Genomic DNA, 27,066 nt, shown 5'->3' on the forward strand with positions numbered 1-27,066 from the left:
CACTTCAAAATCTCCAGTGCCTAGAATCACGTGTGATATACTCAGTAGTCAATAAAAGTGAGTTAAATGAATAAACAAATAAAAAAATGTTCCAGGGATGGAGAGATGGTTTAGCGCTCAAGGCGCTTGCCTGCAAAACCTAAGGACCCATGCTCAACTCTCCAGATCCCACATAAGCTAGCATATAAGATTTCACATGCTCACTAGATGGCACAGCGTCTGGAATTTATCTGCAGGAGCAAGGGTCCTGGAGCACCAATTCCCTCTCCCTCCTTCTTTCCCTCCCTCCCTCCCTCTCACTTTCTCAAAAATAAAAGTAAAAATAATTATTTTAAATTTATTCCTTTATCCTCCAGCTTACCTATATTTAAAACAATCTTCTTTTCACACTACTCCAAAAAGAACTTCTATTTTATGTATGTATGACAGAAGGCCATCAGAAACTTTTCTCATTTCAAATTATCACATTTTTAAAATATTTTATTTATTTGAAAGATAAGGCAGACACAGAGAGAGAAAGAGAGTGGGCACACCAGGTGCTCTAGCCACTGCAAACAAACTTCAGATGCATGTGCCAGTGGTTTAAATGGGTCCAGGGGAGTTGAACCTGGGTCTTTAGGTTTCACAGACAAGTGTCTTAACTAACAAGGCATCTCTCTCCAGCATGTTCATTATTCCAGTTAGGGTAGAAAGCATGTTCATTAAAAAAATTACATATATATATTATAAATAAATGTATATACATACATATATACATATATACACACACACATACACATATATACACACACACAATCAGAGAGAGAAGAGAGACAGAAAGAATGAAAATGGGCACATGAGGGCCTCCAGCCACTGCAAACAAACTCCAGACACATGTGCCCCCTTATGCATCTATCTTACGTGGGTACTGGGGAATTGAACCTGGGTCCTTAAGCTTCCTAGGCAAGTCCCTGAATCATTAAGCCATTTCTCCAGCCCTAAAGCTTGTTCTTATATCATTCCAAACCAAAGGACCATGCTACTCATGCAGTGTACTTTCTCTTGTAACTCAAGCCATATTCCATGTACTACATCAGTGTTGCTCCTCCTCCTCTAAAGTTATTTGTTGGCCAGGTATGGCAGCACATGTCTTTAATCCCAGCACTCAGGAGGCAGAGGCAGGAGGAGCAATGAGAGTTTGAGACCAGCCTGACATTACATAGGGAATTCCAGCTCAGCCTGGGCTAGAGAGAGACTCTTAAAAAAATAAATAAATAAATAAAAAGGCTTCCACCTTCTCTGGTGGTCAGGGTGTCAGCATGCTCAGCTGTCTGGAGTGAGTAGGCTGGACCCATTTCTGGACTCTCCCACCTCCAGGGATTGAGTGCCTTGTACAGTCAGTGTATGGGCAGGTGCTGTGGTCTGGAGTGAGTAGGCTGGATGCATTTCTTGGCTTATCCCATCTCCCTGTTCAGAGTTCTGCAGTGTGTGGGTGGGTATGGCAATCTGGAGTGAGTAGGCCTGAACCATTTCTGGACTCCTCCCACCTCCTCCAAGATCTGAGCTCCTTCCAAGGTCAGTGTGTGAGCAGGCATGGTGGTCAGGAATGAGTAGGCCAGACCCACGTCTGGGCTCCTCCCACTTCTAGGGTCTGAGTTCCTTGTAGTCAGTGTGTAGGCAGGCTCAGCAGACTGGAGTTAGTAGGCCAGGCACATGTCTGGGCGCTTCCCATTTCCCTGTCCAGAGTTCCTAGCTGGGACAGTGTGTGGGCAGGTGTGGTTGTCTGAAGTGAGTAGTCCAGACTCATTTCTGGGCTTTTCCCACCCCAGTGTCTCAGTTCCTTGCAAGGTGAGTGTGTATGCAGGCATGAGGTCTGGAGTGAGAAGGCCAGACCCATTTCTGGACTCCTCCTGCCTCCCCAGTCTGGGTTGCTTACACTGGTGTGTGTCCTGGAGGGCACAGCACAAAGTAGGCCAGATCCCTATTCCCTTGCTCCTCCTGGTCCCCTGGTCCTGGTAGGTCCCACTGTGCCTTGCTTAGGGAGGCCTGGCCCCTCTGTGAGCTGTGGACTTTTGCTCTGGTATCCTGAATGGCCACTAGGTACCAACATCCCTGTTTACCTCAAAGGGTGAACTGACCAAAGGACAAAAATATGCTTCTTTCTCAATAAAATAAAGAATCTTCCTAAAATGGGTAGACAACAACCCAAAAAAAGCCCACAAAAATCAGAAACCTGAGAGATCTCTACCAAGCATGCCTACTCCCACTATGGAAGCCTCCAATGAAATCATAGAGATATCAACACAAATTAATTCCCAAAATAAAAACACAACATCCAATGAGAACTTGATTTAAAAAAAACAAAATCACTGAACTTGAAGCAAACTATCAAAGAACCAAGAATCGTATCAATGAAAATGAACAGAATTGTCTCCTAGAGCATTTAGCCTTTGACAGTAGGCTGAACTTGATTGAAAAAAAAAAAAAATGGTACAACCCTTCAAAGAAATATGAATAAACTGAAGGCAAGTCAAGAAATGGAAGACCTCAACAACCCGTCGATTAAGCTTAATGAAGACTTCATCAAATGAAAGAATGAACAACAGGAAGCATCAAGAAACTCAAATTGAAATCATACCTCAAAAAAAAAAAATGATGAACACAGGCAGGAGAGATGGCTTAGTGGTTAAGCATTTGCCTGTGAATCCTAAGGACCCTGGTTCAAGGCTCGATTCCCCAGGACCCACGTTAGCCAGATGCACAAGGGGGCACATGCATCTAAAGTTCATTTGCAGTGGCTGGAGGACCTGGTGTGCGCCCATTCTCATTCTCTCTCTGTGTGTTGCTCTCAAGTAAATAAATATAATATGAACAAAAAATTTAAAAAGAAAGATGGACATGATAGAAATTAACACAACAGAAAACAAAAATCAAATAGAAATTATAAAAACCTCTCTAGAGCCACTCACAGAGTTACTCATGTGGAAGACAGAACATCTGACTGGGATTATGAGAGAAGAAATTGATGGGAATGTCACAAACTTTGCTTAAAAAAATCAAGTGAAAAGAGTACGAAGGCTTATGGGTGTTATAGGCAGTTTCCCCATGCCAGTGTTTGGCACATTCTCTTGTTACTATTGCCCACTTTATGTTGGCCAGGGGGTGATATCCACCCTCTGCTCATGCCCTCATTTTCCCTGCCATTGTGGAGCTTCCCTGCAAACCTGTAAGCCAAATAAACCTTTTTTCCACTAAAAAAATAAAAATAATTTTAAAAAAAGAGTATGAAGGAACTGTGGGACACCCTAAAATGACCAAACATCTGGATCATGGGTATACCAGAATGAGAGGAAATCCACACCAGAGGCATAGAGAACATACTCAACAAAATCATTGAAGAAAATTCTCCTCATCTTGCAAAAGAAAGGCCCAGCCAAATACAAGAAGCCCAAAGAACACCAAACAGACAGGACCAAAGAAGAAACTCTCCAAGACATATCATTGCTAAAACTCTTAACAATAAAATCAAAGACAGAGTGTTAAAACCAGCAAGAGAGAAAGAACTCAAAATAAAAAGTCAATTCCATCAGAATTACACCAGATTTCTCAATGGAAACCCTGATAGCCAAAAGGCCATATAATGGAACACTTCAAAGTTTGAAAAACTATGACATCCAACCCAAGCTACACTAACCAGCAAAAGCACCCCTCATAATAAATGGTGAAAGAAAAATTTTTCATGAAAAAAGTCAACTCTATGATTATATGAACATAAAGGCAAGTGGATTAAAGAGTTCAACATAAGGCCTGAAACTACTAGAAAAAAAATATAGGAAGCACACTCCATGATATAGGGCTGGGAAAAGGCTTCCTGAACAAAACCCTAGTAGCCAAGGAAATTAAATAAGCACTCAACCAATGGGATCTCATGAAGCTTAAAAAAAAAAAAAAAGCCAATAGCTTTTACACAGACAAACATACCATAAGCCATAAGCAGAAACAATAGATTACACACTGAAAGGGAAAAAATCTTTGCCAGCTATACTACTGACAGAAACCTAATATCTAGAATCTACAAAGAACTCAAAAAACTAAGCAATAAAAAAATTACAAAAAAAAAAAAAACTATTCCAAAAGTGAGCCAGAGAACTAAATAGGGAGTTCTCAGAGGAAAAATCACAAATGGCTAACACACCCTGAAAAAATATTCAACATCCCTAACAATCAGGGAAATGCAAATTAGAACAACAATGAGATTCCACCTTACCCCAGTAAGGATACCAAAAATTAAAAAATCAAATGTAAAAAAATGTTGGAGAGGCTGTGGAGAAATAGAAACACTCATTTACTGTTGGTAGGAATGTAAGCTGGTACAACCACTGTGGAAATCAATCTGCAGACTCCTGAAAAGGTTGAATACAGAGTTACCAACTGTTGCAGTCAGGTACACATTGTTGGTAGAAATCACTCAACCAAGATCAGCTTGTGGGAAAAATAGGTTTATTTTGGCTTACAAGATCAAGGGGAAGCTCCATGATGGCAGGGGGAAATGATGGTATGAGCATAGGGTGGGCATCACCCCCTGGCCAACATAAGGTAGACAATAGCAACAGGAAAGTGTGCCAAACACTCGCATGGGGAAACTGGCTATTGCACCCATAAGCCTACTCCCAACAGTACACCGCCTCCAGGAGGTGTTAATTCCCAATTGTCATCAGCTGAGGAGACTAGCATTCAGAATACCAAAGTTTATGGGGGACACCTCAATCAAACCACCACACCAACAGACCTTGTTACTTCTTTACTGGGCATTTACCCTAAAGCTCCACATCTCAGTTCAGAAATATTTGCTCAACTATGTTTATAGCTGCTCAATTCATAATAGCTAAAAACTGGAATCAACCCAGGTGCCAATCATTGGATGAATTGATAACCAAGATGAGGTATTGTCTACATGATGGAATTCTACTCAGCAGTAAGGAAAAATGACACATTGAAACTTGTAGAAATGTGGTCAAACTTGGACCAGATAATTCTAACTGAACTCACACAATCACAGAAAAACGACTGCCGCATGATCTCATTCATCTGCAGTTCCTAACCTGGACCAGCTTGAGTTGCCAACATAACTGAAGAGCATCTTGAGGCTTGGATAATAGGTGGGTATGACTTGGGAGAAGGGAAAGGGTGGTGGGAAACAAAACTGAACCCAAATTGAACTGGTACCATAAAATCCTATATCCTGGAACTCAGACTAAAAGGTGGAACCCTCAAAAGGACCTTAGAGAGAGCAACTGAATTGAAGGGCCCTGGAGAGAGTGACACGAAACCTAACCTCAAATTCTTCTGTTTCTCTTTCTTCTCTGGCTTTTTCTTTTTTCTTTTCTCTTGGTGCTGGCCAGTAACTTTCTGTATCAGGATGTGGTCCTCAACCACAATGAGCTGTTGATCAGAGAGACTTACTTAATCTCCCACAATACACAAGACAGACTTCTGACAGAGCACTTGATTCCCCACCAAAGGTTAATGGTAATACCCTACTGCTGAAGACATCAAATGCTGTTGGCACAGACCATGAAATCTGGAGGACAGCCAGTCCCCAGACAATTAGCCCATCTAATGCTGGAAAGTGCTACATGAGCTACAAGGGGAAAGAGGCTAACATCTGTCCAAGCAACTCAAAGTCTATGTGACTCAGAAGCAAATAATTTGATGTGATGCTCACACAAGTACAATAGTGGCACACAGCCATGGTGGGTAACCAACAGCTCTTGGATTGGCTAACAGATCCTTTCAGTGGAAACAAGTCAGAATCATATCCAGATAATGATTCTGCTTTCCAGTGTTAAGTTCCAACTAACCTTAGACTGTAAAAGTGTCCAAAACCTTTTAATTCTCTCTAAATTAGCAACAGTTATCCCATTTAACCGGTATTGACTTGATTCTCTGTTGGTGAATCTGCTTCTCTTTTTCAGTTGGGAGCTAGACCTAAGGACATAAATGACCCAGGGTACTCCACACTGGCTCCAGCTGAAACCACAGAGGAATTGGGGAAATGAGCAAGAATGCTGCTTTCTTTCTTTCCTTTTTTTTTTAATTTTTGTTTTATTTTTATTTATTTATTTGAGTGTGACAGAGAGAGAGAATGGGCGCGCCAGGGCTTCCAGCCACTGATAACAAACTCCAGATGGGTGCGCCCCCTTGTGCATCTGGCTAACATGGGTCCTGGGAAAATCGAGCCTCGAACTGGGATCCTTAGCCTTCATAGGCAAGCACTTAACCGCTAAGCCACCTCTCCAGCCCAAGAATGCTGCTTTCTTAGTTAAGCTGATATCAGCACAAGAGTGATGGAGAAAGATACTGAAGTCACTCAACACCTACCAAACTAGAGATCCACATGTTCATAAGTGTCCATCACTGAAGTAGACTTAAATGCTCCCAGCATGGCTCAGGGAATTTTGCGGAAGAGGGGGCAAAAAGATTGTTAGAGCCACAAGTTGGGACATTTTTCACACAGACATTGCCTCTTGCCCCCATACCATACACGCAATGCATGACCCACAATCCCCATGGAGTTGACCTGCATTACCAGTGAGGAAGACCACTTCAGAAAAGGGGTAAGGAGGAGGAGAAGGATGGTACCAACAGGTGATGTTTACATACTCAATATGTACAGAACTAATAATAAGTAAATAAATAAATAAAAATAAATTTAAAATAGAAAAGAGGCTAGTTGGAAAAAAGAAGAGATTCAATGGTGGGGCATTTAGGAAGGAAAAAAGAGCGAGGCTGTGGAGGGGAATATGATTGTGGTATGCTGTCTTTATGTAGAGGTGCTGTCAATAAAATGTTTTTTGAAAGTAAAATAAAAATTACGAGTTCATAATTTACTTTGATCTTGAAATATTCTCCTAAAATTGTTTCACATCTTTTATTTTAGCATATATGTGAAGGAATATTAACGTCCCATATTCACACATATGTGTTGCACATTGGCAAACTCAATGTCCCTCTGTTGTGTTTATCAGTGAACACATACAATACATATTTACCCAAATAAAATTTTATCTGAAGGGGAAAAAAGGCAGCAAAAGAAAAGGAATAAAGACATTTGTTTCTTCCATTAGGAAAAACATTTTTAAATATATATCATACTTGGGTGACCCATCATCATGTTGCTTCAGCTCATCATCAAACTTATTTTACAAGTACTATATACTATTTCATCATCCTTATCTCTGATTTTCCCTTAGACTTCTGATTTCTGACATATATTCCTACTTACTAACACTGCTCTTGGTAAGTCTGCCAATAATTGCCAATTTAGTAACTTCATTGTCTTCCTATTTTTCTAGTTCTTCTCAGGTTCTTTTGGAACTTCGTCATCTTCTCAATCACTCTATGATAAGGTACCGCAGAAGGGCACCATTTGATAGACATTAATAATTGATGGTATTCTAGGATGGGTGAGGGCCAGGAAAGAAAGTAATGAATCAAGAATGTACCCTAACTTGAAAAACCTGACAAGACAGAGCTGAAAGGAGTAGATGATGCTTAGGTGAGGTTTCCAGGAGAATTTAGGTGTGTTTTCTTTCTGTTCATTTTTCATTGATTTCTTCTAGATACAGAATTTTACAAATGATCTGTATGCTCATGACTTCTGTTTTTCTCTATCTGATCTATCCTAAATTGCTAACTTATACACACATTTGGATAGCTAATATGCATGTCTAATTAAACATGCCCAACCTTTAGGATGATCTTTCCTCCGTAGTCTTCCTCCAATTTTAATATCCCTCAATGTAAAACTCTTAAAATTACCCTTGCCTCCTTGACTGAACCCTGTATCCACTACTACAGAGCATATTGAATACACAAACATAACTCAAATTGGGTACTTCTAACCTCAGAGCTGATCAAAACCACCATAATCTACTGTATTATCACAACAATCTACTAATTTTTATTTTTCTTCCTAATCCTCCACAGACTTTTCAATATTCAGTACACATACAAATACACACACATAAATCTATACAGCTATATATAGCATCATTATGCTATTGTGCTATAAAATTATGTATCAAAGTAATTATTAAATGTCTTATGCTACATTCTGACTGTAAATTATCTAAGAGTGGAAAATCAAATAGCATCTGTTTCTGTATTCCTAGATTTTGGCATGTATATCATTATTTGCCAAATAACAAATGCTCAATTAATGTTTGTTGAACTGGATGAAAACACTAAATGCAAGATCTTTCCAAGTTTCACAGCAAAAGCTATGGTTTACATCATATTATCAATGAACAAGTGGCAGTACATCCTTCCTAAATCACCAAGGAAACATACTGATTTGGCCACTGCTCTAGAGGAGTCCTACTTAAGTAGGACTGAGAGCCAAGACACATAATAAGCCTGGCTGTATCTGTTACTAAACTGCAAGCAAATATACCACCCCTAAATCATGGCAGGTTGAGAATGAGAAAAGGCTAGAAGTGACTTTCAAGACAACAGGATGTGTTTTTAGAGAAAGAATATCACATGATAAGCACCATCTGGAGCATGAAAGTCATTCCAGCCTCTTTTATAGCCAATTCAGAAACAAGACAGGTATTCTGAGTTTTAGCTGACTGCATTTTTTTATTAGTAATATACACAGTGTATATACAGTCATGTTGGTAGCACTGTAAGCCTCCTCCCTGTCCTCCCCACTCCATAGGGACCCTCCTTGTTGGGGAATGTGGGTCATGAATTGTGGGGTTAGCTATTGGTTATGGAAGGCAATGTCTCTGTGCATAATTACCCAACATGTGGCTCTAACAATCTTTCTGTCCCCTCTTCCACAAATTGCCCTGAGCCATGATGGGTTTGTTTTAGATCTACTTCAGTGGCAAGGTCTTGGGAGCCTCTGTGTCTCTGCATATCTGGTTTGGTGGGAGTTGAGTGTTCTCTGTGTCTATCTCCTTCACCCTTGTGCTGGTACCAGGTTCACCAAGAAAGTAAAAGTTTTGCTCATTTCCCTAATTACTCTTGGTTTCAGCTGGGGCCCTGTTGAGGTGTGATGGACTAATTCTTTCATCAGGATCTGCATCCATCTGAAAAAGAGAAGGAAATTCTCCAGTGGAGAGTGAAGTCAGCACCAGATAAATAGGATAACCATTATTATGTTAGAAAGAATTTAATAGGTGTAAGCCCTTTCATGGCCCACAATTGGTGGGAGCTTGATGATGGAGAGTGGGCTTGTTTTTTGGATATGGTTCTGACTTGTTTCCCAACTCCAGCTATGGGTTCCATTCCACTGAGTGGATCAGTTAGTCAAATCAAGAGCAGCTGGTTACCCACCATGGCTGTGTGCCACTATTGTACTTGTGTGAGCATCACAAGCTGATTGCATTTTTAGTGAGAATTATTTTTCTTTAAAGATGTGGTCTAATTAAGTGATTGCATTAAAATACAAATGGATGTATAGGTCAAATGAAACTATTCATTAATAGCTTTTACAACCTATAAGATAAAACACATTCCTTCTTGACTTGTTCTATAATAATAAATAGTTCTACTTCATTATAAACATTTTTCTAACTTTAATAATTTCACTAATTTTTACCTATCTTTTTTTTAAAATTTTTTTTGTTCATTTTTATTTATTTGAGAGTGACAGAGATGGAAAGAGGCAGATAGAGAGAGAGAAAGAATGGGCACACCAGGGCTTCCAGCCCCTGCAAACGAACTCCAGACACGTGCGCCCTCTCGTGCATCTGGCTAACATGGGTCCTGGAAAATTGAGCCTCGAACCAGGGTCCTTTGGCTTCACAGGCAAGCACTTAGCCGCTAAGCCATTTCTCCAGCCATAATTTTTACCTATCTTATTAAAACTACTTGAGGTTATTGTGTATCTATGAACATTATCTTAAGATGGCTCAATAGATAATGCTGTGCAATTATCTGAGGCCCCAGCACCCACAGAAAGGCAGCCCCATCTCCTGTAATTCCAGCACTCGGGAGACAGAGGTAGAAGATTCCTCAGGACAAGCGAGCTCATTAGACTAGCTGAATTGCTGAACTCTGAGTTCAAGGTAGAGTTCAATAAATAAGGTAGAAAGCAACTGAGGAAGTCACCCAACATCAACTTCTGACCTGCACACATGTGTGAACCTACATACGCATGCACAGTCACACCAAACACATGCAAAAAAAAAAAAGTGCTTAAAAATATAGAGTTAGCAGGGGCCAGATAACTGGGTCCTGCTGGGAACAGGACTTCTAAAAAGCATAAATATGTCTGGGAGGCTCTGGTGCAAGGCCATTTTTGCTGGCTATAAGCGGGGTCTCCAGAACCAAAGGGAGCACACAGCACTTCTTAAAAGTGAAGGTGTTTATGCCCGACATGAAACCGAACTTTACTTGGGCAAGAAATGTGCTTATGTGTACAAAGTAGAAAACTATACAGTGACTCCTGGTGGCAAACCTAATAAAACAAGAGTCAGCCGGGCATGGTGGTGCACGCCTTTAATCCCAGCACTCGGGAGGCAGAGGTAGGAGGATCACCATGAGTTCGAGGCCACCCTGAGACTACAGAGTTAATTCCAGGTCAGCCTGGACCAGAGTGAGACCCTACCTTGAAAAACCAAAAAAAAACAAGAGTCATCTGGGGAATGGTAACTCTAGCCCATGGAAACAGTGGCATGGTACGAGCCAAATTCTGAAGCAACCTTCCTGCCAAGGCCATTGGACACAGAATATGTGTGATGCTGTACCCTTCAAGGATTTAAGAAAAGTCAATAAATAAAAAGTGTATTTGTGCTCTTGTGTTTTTAAGTGCCTTAAAAAACTTTCTGTCCTTGGGCCTTGGGCTGGAGAAATAGCGCAGCAGTAAGGCCCTTGCCTGCCAAGCCTGAAGGCCTGGGTTCAGTTTCCTAGTACCCAAGTAAAGCCAGATACACAAAGTAAAAAAAAATATATATATATATATATATATATATATGTATGTATATGTATATATATATATGTATATGTGTGTGTGTGTGTGTGTGTATATATATATATATATATATATATATATATATATATATATATATATGGAGAGAGAGAGAGAGTTGGACATGGTGGTAAACATCACTAATCCCCCACGCACTCAGGCAGAAGTAGGAGGATCACTATTAGTTTGAGGTGAGCCTGGTACTGCAGAGTGAGTTCTAGGTCAGCCTGAGCTAGAGTGAGAGCCTACCTGGGGGGGGGGGGGAGGTGGATATAGATATAGATATAGATATAGATTATAGATATAGATATAGATATATATGTGTGTGTGTGTGTGTGTGTGTATATATATATATAGATAGGTAGATAGATAGATTTAGATTTAGATTTATATATTTATAGATTTATATATATGTATATGTATGTGTACAATATATGTTTATATATAACACACATTATATATATTATATATATTTATACATATATGAAAGTTACAGGCTGAAAAGATGGCTTAGCAGTTAAGGCACTTGCCTATGAAATCTAAGGACTCATGTTCAATTCCCCAGATTCCATATAAGCCAGACGCACAAAGGTGAGGCAAACACAAGATCGCACATGCCCACTAGGTGGCACAAGCATCTGGAATCTGTTTGCAATGGCTGAGGCCCTAGCTCACCAATTCTCTCTGTCAAAAAAAAAAAGAAATAGAAATAGAAAATTAGAATAAGAAGCCATAGCATACCTCAAAACAGTATGAATTATACCAGTAAGCAGACCATTCTACTCTTTTTTAAAAATGTTTTAATTTTAATTTATTTATTTGAAAGAAAGAAAGAGGCAGAGAGAGAGAGAGAGAATGGGCATGCCAGGGCCTGCAGCCACTACAAACTCCAGACACATGCACCTACTTGTGCATCTGGGTTATGTGGGTACTGGGGAATTGAACTGAGGTCCTTTGACTTTGCAGGTAAGTGCCTTAACTGCTAAGCCATCTCTCCAGTCCCCCAATCTACTCTTAATGAAAGATGTTTAATATTCTTACATATATACTTAAGTATGAATCAATAATGAATTATCTTAGGAAAAGAAAGTTCTTTAGATTCAAATTAGTTAGATTTATGCATCAACTTGCACTTAAGATATTTAAGGTAGGAAACAGTCAGTTTTTCTTCTCTTACCTAAGAATGTCAACCACCTTTTCCATTTTTAAAAACAACTAAAATAAAATTTTAAATCATTTATGTTTATAATATAAACTTTTATTTATTTTTGTTTAATTGTGAAGGTAAAATTAAAGGGCAAATAACATGAAGCAGCAATAGGTATTTTCTCAAGAAAAGAAACTCTTTAAAAGTATTCTACATGTTATATAATTTGAGTGATTAGTTTTAAAATTACAGGCTAGAAGCACTTCAAAGTGGTTTCTTCATAAAAGTAAAGACTTATTCATAAATGATTTGTCCATACAGTGAATATTTCCATTTTATCAAAACTTCCATGACAGTCTTCCTCCCTGAGGATGCTGCCTTGTTCCCAAGGCACAGGGGCTGTGTTGAAGGAAACTGGGAAGCTGGTCTGGAGTTGAGAAAGCCTTTAATTCTGAATCAGCTGCTCTGCTTCAGTGACCAATGACAAGTTAACTGCAGTGTTGATTCAAACACAAGTTCTAGTTCTGTTTCTTTCAAGCCCTACAATAAACCTAAAAGCAAACTATGCAAATCTCCCAAACTCTTGAGCCAATGAATACATTTCCCAATTTCAAATGTTTTAATAGCCTCTCTCATCTTTCTCTTCTTTCTTCTTGCTGATGGTGCTTCTCCCACCTTCTCCCTCTCTCCCACACCTTCCCTCCCACTCCATCTGTCTTCCTCTCTCCCAGGCTCTGATTCTCTCTCATACATAAAAACATAACAGATGTCCACTCTCTCACTAGTGTCTACTACTTCATTCTGCTGTTTCTTCTACTTTCCCTTCTTCCTAGTGCTCTTTATGTGTGCTTATTCCATGCGTAATTACAGTTCTCATTACCCTCGAGAATAATTTGCTTTTAAATTTTTATTATTTTTAGTGATATCACCAATCAACAAAAATATTGTTTCTTTGCTTAGCTAATCTAGAAAAATCTCCCATTGAAGCAACTAGAACTCCATCCTTCTAAATTCTCACAGCAATTAGGTGTATAATATACAGGATGCTCCTTTATTCTCAAGGACAGCATGTGGTTGAGGATCAGGAAGAAACAAATAACATTCCAGACATTTAAGGCTGCTAATTCCTGGCCTCCATAAAATGAAGGGTCTCTATACAATGTTCACATTCTGTCTACTCCAGAAAAATCTTTATCTTTAGCCAAACAGTGTTAAAAAAAATTCCTCTGGGCTGGAGAGATGGCTTAGTGGTTTAGTGCTTGCCTATGAAGCCTAAGGACCCCGGTTCGAGGCTCGGTTCCCCAGGTCCCACGTTAGCCAGATGCACAAGGGGGTGCACGCGTCTGGAGTTCGTTTGCAGAGGCTGGAAGCCCTGGCGCACCCATTCTCTCTCTCTACCTCTACCTGTCTTTCTCTCTGTGTCAGTCGCTCTCAAATAAATAAATAAAAAATTAAAAAAATATATTTTAAAAAAAAATTCCTCTGATTTTTTTTTTCAGAAAAATTTGAGATGATGGCCCATAACCTTAAACATGCTCGTTCTCAATTACAGAAAAACAAGAACTCTAGCCAATTGAATCACCACACAAACTTCTAAATCAGGAAACCAACCTATCACAATCATACTGTCCAATTCACAGATCCTGTAAGTTTTACCAGTTGTGCCAACAATGTTATTTGTTCCTACCTGACCCAACATCAGTGCAGGAAGAAATGCTCCATTTAGCTATGATAGCTCTTCCATCTCCTTCAGCCTGAGGCAGATCTTCAGTTCTTTCTCATTTTTCATGGTCTGTACTGCTTTAAAAAATATAAGCCTTGGGCTGGAGAGATGTCTTAGCGGTTAAGCGCTTCCTGTGAAGCCTGAGGACCCTGGTTCGAGGCTCGATTCCCCAGGACCCACGTTAGCCAGATGCACAGGGGGGCGCAGGCATCTGGAGTTCGTTTGCAGTGGCTGGAGGCCCTGGCGCGCCCATTCTCTCTCTCTCCTTCTATCTGTCTTTCTCTCTATCACTCTCAAATAAATAAATAAAAATGAACAAAAAAAATATATAAGCCTTTCTTCCCTCAATTTAGGATTATACTGTGTTTCCTCATGTCTAAACTCACATCCAGAATGCAACAGGAACTCTGAAGAAACAGCACTCTTCTCAGTACCCTTGGGAGGTACAAAATGTTAATTTGGTCCCACCTGGTTAAGTTGCTGATAACTATAAAAATACCATTTTCCTTCCCTGTATTCAGTTGAAGATTTGCAGAAAAATATTAACAGATTATATCAAGATCCAACTCCTCTAAGAGGCTTTACTCACCAGCTTTAATATGATTGAGTGGCATCTTCCCAAGTCACCCTACAATCTGATGGTTGACAAATAGTGATTTTTCTATTTTAACAACTTCTTCTGTATTTATTAGTGAGCATTCTATACTAACAAAAGGATTTTTGCTCCCCCTTCATATTTTACATATTTTAGTCATATGGTCACATGAATTCCTATTTTATTTAATGAGTTATAATCAATTATGATCTATTTTATTTATATTTATTTATGTGCAAGCAGATAAATAGATGACAGATAAATAAATAGATAGATAGATAATACAAATATGAGAATGGCCATGTCAGGACCTAACAACATTACAAACTCCAGACACATGAGCCAGTTTATGTATCTGGCTTTATGTGGGTAGTGGAAAATCAAAGGCAGACCATCAGACTTTGTAAGCAAGTCCCTTTAATCCCTAAACCATCTACTCAGCATCTAATCTATTTATTTTTAATGTTCAAATTATCAAGTTGGCTCTTCTTGTCATTGTGACATGCCAACATCATTTTTTGAACATTTCTTTGTTCTAGTACAGGTTCATCTTGGATGTGTCCTGGTTTATGTTCAGTCAGCCAAACATCCAAAGAAGTTGGTTACCATTAAGGGACTTTGGTATTTTTAAAAATCAATATCCCAGCATGTGCTGTGTTCTTTAGTTTAGGCTTTCTCAGGACAAAAAAACAGAGAGGTGTGATGGTTTTGAGACACTATAGGAGGTACACAATTTCCCTTGGCTAGGCAGACAGAAAGGGAAAAGAAAGGCCTTCTGCAAAGAAGATAAGAGGATAATCCCACTTCCTCCTCCTTCCCAGCCTAAATGAATTTTCCCAGCTTGCTGGTTTAGGGGGCTTTCTGGGAACTGCACAGTACTGGATACATCATGGACCAATCAGCACCTTCATCTTTATTTAGGATGACCAGCCATTGATTCTAGATGGGTAGGATTCCCTCATTCTATAAAAGTCCAATTCTCATTGGGGTGGCAGATTTTCCAACTCTGAAATCCCTTTCTCCATGAGGAGCCTGTTCTCTCTGCTTTCTAAACCTCTTAATTTGAAATAGACTTTATTCTTTTAAACCCTTTCCTTCCTTTAATTCTTAAATCAGCTGAGAAAACAAACCAAACACCCCTAGATGCTACCAGTTTAAATGTAGAAACGACCCCCATAGCCTCAAGTGTTTGTGATTAAACAGCCTACTTAGTCAGCTGGTGAGCCTTTGAGAGGTGAAGCCTTGCTGGAGGAGGTGTGTCACTGAGGGAGGACCCTGAGGTTTATTAGCCCAACCACCAGGTGTTCAGAGCCAGCTTGCATTTGCTGGTCTAGCTCTCTGTGGCTGATATATGAAGATGCATGCCAGTTACCATGCTTTCTCCACCCAAATGAAACTTCTTTCAAAATTGTAACCCTGAAATTAACCCTTTCCTTCCATGAACTATTTCTGGTTGGGTGTTTTGTTCCAGTAACAAGAAGGGAACTGCTATAAGAATATATGAATGCATAAGCATACACACAGTACATTACTATGTCTATTTATATGTATGTGTTGAAATCTGTCCTCTTGACTAGACATGGCCATTGCCTTCTTGATGTCAGAGCAGTTATGGTTACCTGCATGAGATCCTTACAAGATTGGGCTCATAATCATTCCCTTTGGAAGGGAAGGGGGCTCAGGAAGCAGCATACAAACAACTCATGAGGTAGTACATGAGGGATTCATGAGACAGTGATCAAACACTCATGAGCAGCATGCTAGACACAAATATTCTACCCCTTCCTGTGTTAAGCAGTTAATAGTTGCTGGGAGGGGTAATCTTCTCAGGTAATGTAGTTACCCATAAGTTTTCTGTTCTCCCCCAGTTAAACTCATTGGTTCACTAAGCTAGACATGGGTGGAATCATTTCTATGGTCAGTCATGGTGATCTTTCTGGGGCAAGTATAAATTTATATCTTCCCAAGAAAAGGTAATACAACATTTAATGCCCAATGTGGGGCGTGAAGGAACCAAAGATGAATTATGAAAGAGCACTTGCATCGTCTCAGCTTTTGGTGAGGAGACATGCGACTGAAGTTATGTTGTCTGAAGGTGGACTGGTGACAAGGGCAATCCTAATATGGCCATCCTTCTCCATATAGTGTATATATATATAAACTGGCATACCTTTTTCTTATAGTATCAGTTGCACTATTGTTGTTACAGGAGAAAAGCAATTAAGTTTAGTCCATTTAAAGACAGAGTGTCCTTTTGTGATAGTTAAGTTTGTGTCAACTTGATCTGTTTAGAAATCCACAGACATTTCTCTTAAGTGGGTCTCCGAGGTTGCTTCCAGGAAGGATTAAATAGAGGAGGAATCCTTCCCCCAGAGTGGGCAGCCCCTCTGGGGGGGGGGGGCTTTATCTAAAGAAGCTCTGAGAAAGTATCCCCTCCTCCCACCTGGCTGCCAGTGCTACTTGCTGCTTTCCAGTGTGAACTAACAACCAGCATGGACTGAAGAGCAATATCTCTTCAGGACACCCCCAGGCCTTTAGTGCAGGATTGAGACTTCTGAGGAATCCAGCCTCCAGGACTGAGCAGCTACCAGGTTCTTTGACTCTCAGGTCTGTGACCTGCTATTGTTGGACTGCCATAAACTAATGTAACTTCCCTTTTAATACAATTCATTCTATTTGTTTTGTTCATCTAGAGAACACTGACTAATACACCTTTGTAGGGAATCCTAGGGTATCTGATGTCTTCCAAGTGGTATGGAGTGCCTCTTTGATGAATGAGGTGATGCCACATGAAAATCCCTACATCCACCCCCCTAGCAAGTATGGAATGGAATCATAAGCAGGGTGTCATATTAGTTGCATGTTCCTTGCCCTGGGACGTAAGACATAAAACTGAGGTTGAGCTCTTTGCCAGAAAGAACTTGCTTACATAAAGGGAGGAATTACAATGAGGATTCTCCTCATAATCACTGACTCATGAATCCCTCACGTACTACCTCATGAGCTATTTGTATGCTACTTCCTGAGCCCCCATCCCTTTCACAAGGGAATAATAATGGGCCCAATCTTGTGAGGATCTCATGCAGGTAACCATAACTGCTTTGACATCAAGAAGGCAATGGCCATGTCAAGTCAAGAGGACAGAGTTCAACATATATAAATTACATGTAGATGCTATCCTCCACACTCTCCTCTGAATTGGAACAAAAAAAAACCTGCAAAAGGAGGATAACAGTAAGTGCTGACTTGCCATTTCTTAAGCCCAAAGGGCCAGAAGGGAAAGGTAGTACAAATTAAATCTGTGCTAAATAGTCCCTCCTGTGACCCAAAAATTTGTAGAACATGGGTAAAATCAGACAGTGAGGAGAGAAAGTAAGAAAAAACTGACAGACAATACTTTTCAGGTACAAATTTAAACACAGAGGAAGGGAAAAATTCATGGTACAACAATTAGATTACGCCCTTAATGACCCACTAAAGTAAAGAAAACTATGGTAATATGTCTGAATTCAAGAAGATTTTTAAACAAAAAATGAAAGAGCCTCTCACAGGCTCGGATCAGTCTAAGTACCATGGAAGTAGCGAAAATGAGTAATATAATTTCTCATCTTTTATTGAGACAAAGGCTGCATAAACTAAGGCAATATGAGAAAAATAAGTTCCTGATGGTCTGGCTCATATAAGTTACTAAGGACACTTGGTGTGACAATTAATCTCTGGCTGTCAACCAAGAGTATTTAGAATCACCATGGAAACAAATCTCTGGTCATGTTTGTGAGGGAATTACTTGAGATGAGAGGAGCCATCCTAACTGTGGCACCATCCCCTGATCCAGGTTCTCGAAATACATCAAGAGGAGAAAGTAACTCCAACTAACAAGCCAGTCTTGGATAGTTATTTCTTTAATATCTTGCTCATGCCCTATTTGGGGTGAGTAGGCATTTGTTCATGCCTTCCCACTGAAAAGAAATAAACAATATGATTTATATCCACGTCTCCAGCTCAAATTCAACACCTCAGGGTTCTTTCATATTTATCTCCTGCCCTTGTTAATAAGTCCTGTCTCCAACAATGAGAGGCCAGGCGCTCATGATCCTCAACACATTCACTCATCTGTTGAATAAAATTTGCTTACTTGCTCAATGTGACAAATCTTCTAACCACGTAAATCCCTTGGTACTTACTTCCCTAATACTTCTTTCTTGTTATAGGAATCCAATGTCTCCAAGCCTGGAAAAGAAGAGAAGGAAAGAAAAAGAGAAAAAAAAGATAGGGAAAGAAAAATGGAAGAGATAGGAAAAGGAGAAATGAAAAGATGGGAAGGAAAGTGAAAGCAAAAAAAGGGAAATGAAGAAAAGGAATTAAAGAGAAGCAGATACTCACTTTTAAAACTCCTTCCACAGCCATCTTCCCTTCGTGTCCTAGTAAAAGAGTATATGGATACAGCCACTGGATTATACGTTGGATTGACATCACTGGAAAGGAATCCTATGTAGGAGCAGAAATATAAAGGGATCTCAACCACAGAAAATGTTATCTGAGATAATGTATATCTATATGTAGATATAGATATATGTAATATCTATATTCCAGAAGCATCAATATTAAAACAATAATTATTTCTTCTTCTCTTCCTGTTCCATATACCATCTCTGGGTGTTATCATTTGCTCCTACCTATCACCTATGTTGATGGTTCCCAAGTTTCTAGGTCTCATCTTTATCTCTTTCTTGAGCTCAAAAACTGAACCTTCAGTTATCTATCACATGACACTGTAGTATATGAATTAATACATGTGCAACAGTACACATACTCAACCAAAGTGCCTCATTTTCCTCCTTTATTCCTCACCTGAGTTAATCTCATCCACATCTACCTAGTTTCACAATAATAACTACAAAAGAGAAAGTGTTTGTGATCTTCAAAACCTTCCTCCCAAATTAAACCGCACACTCAAATCTGTTCAGCTCAATTTAATAAATGTTTTCATTTACTTATTTGCCAACAGAGAGAGAAGTGAGAGTGAGAGACAAAGAGAAAGAAAGAATGAGAATAGATGCACCCTGGCCTCTAGCCACTGCAAATAAACTCCAGATGCACGTGCCACTTTGTGCTTTTAGCTTTACATGGGTTCTAGGGAATTGAACCTAGGTCATTGGGCTTTGTAGGCAAGTGCATTAACTGCTAGGTTATTTCTCCAACCCCTGGTCAGTTCCATTTAAGGAGCCTTACTGACAGGAACAAACACACAAAGTATGGAATGTCTATTAGATGATTTTATTTTATTACTGCTAATACATTATGGAGTGTTATGGTGGTCTAAATGAAATAACCACATAGATGCATGTGTTTTGAATATTTGATCTCCAGTTGGTGGCAGTTAAGGAAAGTTGTTGGAGATGGAGCCTTACTGGAAAAGGCATGTAGCTAGGGGTGGGCTTTGGGGTGATATAGCCTAGCTCCAAGCTTAGAAGAGAGCCTACTTACTTCCTGCTAGTGTGGAAATGTGATTGAGGGTTCTTGCTCAGGCCTTTCATGCTTTCCCCATCAGGAAGAAACTGATCCTTAATACTATAAGCCCTTCCCTTCCATAAGGAGATTATTTTCTTTGCATTTGTCTTAGCAATGAAAAGGCAGCTGATAAAAGTGTGGTAACAGTGTTCAGGGTGTGAAGAGCATTCTAATTCTAAGAAGTCAGACATTAATATTTAAGAGAGCACTGCAGTGTATTTCCAAATGGTCAGGGAAAAAAAAAGAGAAAATAGGTACATACACAAGTAAACATAACAATACATTAACACATTAATACATTATCTTCGAGGTGAAGAGACTGTGGGTGTTTATTTTGCTATTTTATTACATTTTTATATTTGTGAATTTTCAACGTAATATTACCAAGCAAAAACAAAAAATGCAATGTATATAATTTGGTAACCAAGAAGAGAAATGCTACTCAGGCTGCCTAGAACAATGTAGACAATACCTGGGAAACCTAACTGCCTTGCTCACTTTAGCCTTCACACATAAATGCACACATGTGCAAGTATACTTCCATACACATGCACGTACACTCACATATGAACATTCATGCACATTCACATACATGCAATCCAAACACATATATACATAAAATTAAATAAATAAAAATAAGAGTTTCATTAAAAATGAAGAGTGTAAGGCAGTATTCCTATTATTTCAGATGAGGCTTTCCTCAGCAGGGTCTTGCTGAATGTTGTAACAGCTTCCTGCTCATGCCCATGTTCCCCGGGCTTTCCTATTCCTGACTGACAACAAAGGTGTCTTCCTCTAACATACATCATAGCATTTCACACCCACCCACTCTGTAATGTCTGATGGGCCTTTCCTCACCATAACTTCCAGGTATAAAGCAAAATACTTCACAATAGAGTTCTACCCTCAGTCTATATTACATGTATGTGCTCTAGGAATAACTTGTTTTTTTTTTCCAAACATACTAAGCCTTTCTGTGACTGAACACTTTTGCATGTGTCCTCCACCCAAAAGGCTTTTTATCTCTCTACCAAGTCCTTTGAGAAGATCAAGTGGACAATGTCTATGTTCTACCCAATCCAGTCAGGTCTGCTCACATCCTTTCTATGTGTGTTCCACATTTCCTATCCCACAGCCAACCGCTATAGGTCTTTCTAAGCCCTTGAGCTCCTATAGTCAGCTTTTCTCACAAGCTGGGAGATCGGCTAGTGCCTAGGAACCTGTGTCTCTTGAGAAAACTATTAGCCAGTGACTGCTGTGTGCTAGGTGGGAAAGCTCAGCACCCCTGCCTCAGATTGGGGCAGCACTAAGCCTTCCTTCTCTGCAGTCTACCACTTACTTGATCTGCCTGAAGCCTGCCTTTCCTCTGTAGAACCTTCACCAAGATTGCACCTCTAATTCAGGCATTTCCTCAGTCTGTACACTGTTATAGCAGTGTACAACACATCAATCTCAGACTTTTTCTAGAAAAGTATGATGAGAAAGCTGACAGTGACTGACCCACAAGGAGTAACTCACAATGTGTCTTTGCTAGTTTTGAGTGTACCAGTCATTAACTTATTTTATACATACCAGGATCTGAACAGCAGCAGATAAACTATCTATAGGAAAATCTGGAAGTCCAAGTGTAGAAGATTCTTGGGAACAGAGAGTTGTGGCAAAAGATAAAAGCTGAGAAATTCTAGGAGAAAAAGCATTATTTTTTTTCAAAGAGTTTTAAAACATTAAACATTTATTAAAATAAAACAGTTGGGTCAATTTAATTAATCTAAAAAGATGACATCCACCAGTAATTCATAAAAACAATTTATGTATAACATATTCTATTAAAAACTCCAGCCAAGTATGGTGACATGTGCCTTTAATCTCAGAACTTGGGAGGCAGAGGTCGGAGGATCACTGTGAGTTTACGGCTACTCTAAGACTACATAGTGAATTCCAGGTCAGCCTGGGCTAGAGCAAAACCCAACCTTGGGGAAAAAAAAAAAAAGTCACTTCAGAAGCTGATGAGCTATATATGCATATTTTCAAATCTATGAGGTTTTTACAACCTGGTCTAAATCTACCATGTTGGTCTTATCGCTCACCTTTCTTAATCCCAAAATTAAGGTCTATATACTAGAAGCTTCTTCTATACTAAAAAAATTTTTTTTAAAAAAAAGCACAAATTCCCCTGTCCCATTTTTTAAAAATATATTAGAATCCCTGATTCATTCTGTCTGGCAAAGGCCTACTCACACTGTAGTGCTCAATTCAATTTCAGTGCTTTGTGAAGTGTTTATAAAGTCTGAACTACAAATAATCCCAGTATTTTGAAATGATGGCATTTAACTACACTATGTTGTTATTCACAACAAAATTTTCTCATTTTGGTGTATGTGCAGATGTACATGCTCCATGCATAGGCATGCTGAGACCAGAGGATGATTTCAGGTGTTCCCATCCATCATTGTCCTACTTTATTTTCTCCAGACAAAATTTCTCACTAAACATGAATTCAACATTTTTCAGTTAGAACGGCTGATCAGTGAGTCCAGTGATCCTTGAGTGTCTAGGGCAGGAATTAGAGTTGGGCATGGCCATTTCTGGCTTCTTATGTGGGTTCTAGAGATTTAACTCAAGTCCCCAACCATGATTGGTAATAGCCAAAAACTGGAAACCATTCCATTGCCCATCAACATGCGAAGGGATAAGCCATGGCACAGCCATAAATGGACTAGTATTTAGCAGTAAGAAAGAATGGACTACTGATACATAATAACAGTATCACAACATCAATGAATCGTGAGATCTTCATGCTGAATGAAAGAAGCCAGCTAAAAAGAGTATAAACTATATGATTAAATTCATATCAAACCATAGAAATTACAAGTGATCTATAGTGACAGAAAGCAGACTAGTGAGTGCTTTAGGAGAGAACACAGAGATATGGAAAAGGGATTATATGGGTGTTAAAAGAAAACATTTGGTAATGATAGTATGTTCACTATCTTGACTATGGTGATGATTTCAAAGGCAAATATGTGTAAAATTGAAGATCCCTTTACATATCTTCCAATTCCACTAGAACTTGAACATCTTGCTACCAAAGATTATATCATCAATTAATTTTCTTACCAGCACTGTTAATACTGCAAAATTATTCAAAGAATAGTTGTGGGGCTGGACAGATGGCTTAGCAGTTAAAGCACTTGCCTGCAAAGCCAAAGGACCCAGGTTTGATTCTCTAGGACCTACATAAGTCAGATGCACTAGGTGGTGAATGCATCTGGAGTCGTTTGCAGTGGCTGAAGGTCCTGGCGTGCCCATTCTCTATCTGCCCCCTCCACCAAATAAATAAGTAATATTTTTAATTAAAAAAAACAATAGTTGTGAAATGAATAAATTCAGCAGTCAACAATGAACAGATAAAACAAATCAATCTAAGTGTCCAGTATTTATAAAAGTATACTTACTTTTCAGTAGAAACATTGGCTCCAACTGAATATAATAATTTAAGTTGGTCCTAAAATGGCATAGAAACATATAATAAGTAAATGATTAATACAATAGATTAAATACAAATGTTTCATAAACAAAAACCTTTTTAAGTTGACACTAAGTAATTAATAGCAGAACAATCACTTCTTATTCTATTTTGTTAACAAAAAGTCAGCCTCTTCAAAGAACCTTTCAAGTAACACAATATTTCTTCCTAGTTTCCAGAATGTTCCCTTACCTTAAATCCATTTTTCTTTCCATTCACTAATGAGGAGGACATTTTAAAATATACTAACATTGCTATAGAACTGAATTTCTTGTTATAGACAAAAATTGTTTAAGAAATGATATCCTTGATCATACTTGCCTTGAAGGGTAGAAAATAAATATCTCTGGCTTGAAATCGAGAACGGAGAGGAGGGTCTAATGGATTCCCAAAGTACCTGGGCACTGGCAAGCCCAAAGCAATCACTCGGAAATTTTCACTAACTCGGACAATCTTCCAGGCATCCAATTCTTCTTTAGTATGATCCTACAAAAGTAAGAGACCAAAACACTACAGAATAAGTAATTCAGATTTCAGCTGCAAGAGTAAGTGGCATAGTTTTCAAAAGCAAGAGCTTCTAGGACAAAGAATTAGGCCCCAGATGTTGAGAGAACCATATTGAGACACTTCCAAACCAAGCTAGTAAAGAAACAGAGCAAAGTGAATCAGGGTCAAGATGCCAAAGAAAGCTCACAGCTTGAAGACTGGTGTTAGAAAGGAAATGTAACTCACACACCCAGGAGGAAAGGATCCTGGGTCACATCTCCAAGCTTTAGTCCATAACTGAATAACAGGAATAGGAAGGTAAAAGAAATATATGACTAGAGGTTATAAAAATCATAGTCCTAAAAGGACACACAGACTAACAGCAAAGTAAAGATCCCCCATAGAACTGAAATACATAATTATATTGGAGAGTCTATTTCTAAAAAGGCATATTACTTCTAATAACTAACATGTTCTGAAAACTTACCACATGGTATGTACTTTCCATTGTATTTTCTCATGTAACATTCCTTAAATTTCTCACTTAACTAATGGCAATCCAGATAGACCCAATCTTATTATGTGAATGAACAAAGGGGCTATATAATGTGTCCATGGTTCTGTATATAATATGTTAAGAGAGTACAATATAAGGGCTGAAGTCACAAATCCAAGCTCAACTTTTCTAGTGAAACACCAACAGCATATCATTTCAACCTTAGAGTCTCAACCCTCTTACCTACAACGTGGAACTAATTATGCATGCTCTGAAATGTAAGTGTAAGAAAGTATGTGAGTGTCCGTAACAGACACATTCGCTCCTGTCTAATTCTACCAATGGCTCTTCATGGGGCTTACAAAAATATGTGCACAGTACATTCTGAAAAAAAGTCCTCAGCTTTCAGCAAATCTTCGGAGGGCCCAGCCCAGAGGATGGTGCAGAAATTTTCACCATGGCACTAAACATTTTTCCTGGCAGCATTTGTATGTGACTCTCCCAGTCTCAGCAACTCCTCCCTTTTTTGACCTTGTGGCTTCAACCAATTTCCCAAAAAACTGAAGTTCTGCAAAGACAGCATGCTTCACCAGCACTGCCGGAAAGTGGACCAAATATGCAAGTTCAGCAGCAAAACATCACCATCATAAAATGGTCCCTTTTCTGATTGCCTCTCCTCATTAGTGTCCCTTCACTATGTCCTTCTACAAGCTTCTGTTACTTTACATTTGTATATTTACTTCTACACACAATTATCTCAAGCTAAATCCAAGCTCTCACAGATTCATTGCTTCTAGTTTGATAACATGAAAAGTACATTGACTGCTGACATGAATTAAGTTTAAAAATAAACAACCTTAATCCTATTGAAATAACAAATCATACATTAATAGAGACGATACTAGAAAACAAGATTTAGCCCTATCTGAGAAACCAAGAGCATCATCTTCAAAGAACTGAATATTTCTCTTTTTAATGTAAAAAATCATAACCAGGATATGAATTTATAGATCATTTCTATATAAAAAAATATATTATATAATATCATCACAAGACCCTCATAATAGGAGAAAAAGACAATGACATCAAAATAAAAGAGGGAGTAATGGAGAGAGGAAGGTGGATATGGTGGAGAGTGGAGTTGTGAAGGGGAAAGTGGGGGAGGGGAGGGAATTATCATGGCTTATTGTAAGTCAATAAAAAAATTTAATCTAATATAGTACCTAAATGAAACCAGAAAAACCCTTATGAAATTAAAATTTAGTATACTGAACCTATCTAGGAAAAGACAGACTTAAATTATGGCAATTATGAATCTTTTGAACCACAGGAAGGGTCCTAAAATGAAAGTGTTTTATGAAGGGATTTTGTATATAGTCATTATGAATTCAGAATTATGAATTGGTCTTATAAATTAAGAAATAAAATTCTCCAATAAGATGTATACATTTAGCTAGGAGTGGTGGCACAGGTCTTTAATCCCAGCACTCAGGAGACTGAGGTATGAGGATCTACTCAGTTCAAGACCAGCCTGGAATAGCAAGGTGATTTCCAGATCAGCCTGGACTAGAGTAAGAAAAAAAATTATGCATTTATACCAATATTTTACTTTGTGTAAAAAAAAAATAGAGAGAGAAGATGGTTCTCACTTACTAACAATATGTATTCCTAGTGAACTAAATAAAATCCTTTTAAGCTCCCATGTCCCAAATTTCTATCAAACTATTATGTTCACTAAATTTGCCCATAATTCTATTCTTTTCCTAATCAGTTACTAAAACTGATTATTGTAATCTCTAGTGATAGTTATTTTATAATTAGAAAGTATCTAAAAATATGCACCACCTTTAAAGGCAAATAATGTAATTGCTTTCACATCACCAAATGACTGAGAACATGAAAGAATGAATATAACTTTATGCTACTGCTTAAATCTTCAACCACTCTCTTCTAGTTATACTAGGAGGAGATACTCTTTAGATGTACCTAGAAGAAAATGACTAGTGAAGAAGAAAAACACCATCTAGATAAACCCACAGAATATAACACATTGTTCATGGAACGCAAGACAGGTAATGGACAGAAAATTATTTGTCCCAGAGGAATCAGAAAAAGAAGCTCCTGACCCTGCCCACAAATGAGCATCAGTCAAATCGGACCAGCTGGCAATAACATCTACTGTTCAGTTCCTAGTGGTCAGGCCTTTTCTGAGCATCCTCAGAGCAACACCAAGAAGTATAAAGTCTAGATCTTCAGCCATCTACAACAGATCTTGGGTAGTAAAATTAGCACATGTGTATCTGCACAGAACACGTTGGAGAAAGACTCCATGTCCTGGAGTGTCCGTGCGGATCAATCAGCTGTAAAAGGTTGTACTAGCTGCAGACAGCTTTAGCTTCTCAAAGTGCCAATATGGTACAGTTTAAGGAGGGGGGCAGACAATGAACTAATACCTAAGTAAGCCATACAGGGTGTTAGGAGACAACATGGTAAAAATGAAGCAGGGTAAGAGTAAGTAGGGGTGGAAGGCACATTGTAATTTTAAACAGGAGCACCAGAACAAGCTTCACTGATAATGTAACACTTAAGCAAAGACTTGGAGAAGGTTTAAGAATGAGCCAA

General features: G+C 38.9%; 1 protein-coding gene and 1 pseudogene across 2 annotated transcripts in view; one reads left to right on the forward strand and one right to left on the reverse strand.

Moving 5' to 3' along the window:
• Nucleotides 1–27,066, reverse strand: part of Vwa8 (von Willebrand factor A domain containing 8) — a 463,242-nt gene that overhangs the window by 331,440 nt on the left and 104,736 nt on the right. For both annotated transcript variants that reach the window (XM_004650767.3, XR_006636125.1), the window contains exons 6-9: nucleotides 23,784–23,948; nucleotides 23,392–23,441; nucleotides 21,509–21,617; nucleotides 18,809–18,913 (exon numbers count right to left, since the gene is read on the reverse strand). In XM_004650767.3, the coding sequence (XP_004650824.2) occupies nucleotides 18,809–18,913; nucleotides 21,509–21,617; nucleotides 23,392–23,441; nucleotides 23,784–23,948 (429 nt within the window). The remainder of the gene's footprint in view (nucleotides 1–18,808; nucleotides 18,914–21,508; nucleotides 21,618–23,391; nucleotides 23,442–23,783; nucleotides 23,949–27,066) is intronic.
• LOC105944513 lies at nucleotides 10,261–10,764 on the forward strand (annotated as a pseudogene).

Source organism: Jaculus jaculus, chromosome 3 (genome assembly GCF_020740685.1).
Source record: "Jaculus jaculus isolate mJacJac1 chromosome 3, mJacJac1.mat.Y.cur, whole genome shotgun sequence".
Taxonomy (NCBI): Eukaryota; Metazoa; Chordata; class Mammalia; order Rodentia; family Dipodidae; genus Jaculus; species Jaculus jaculus.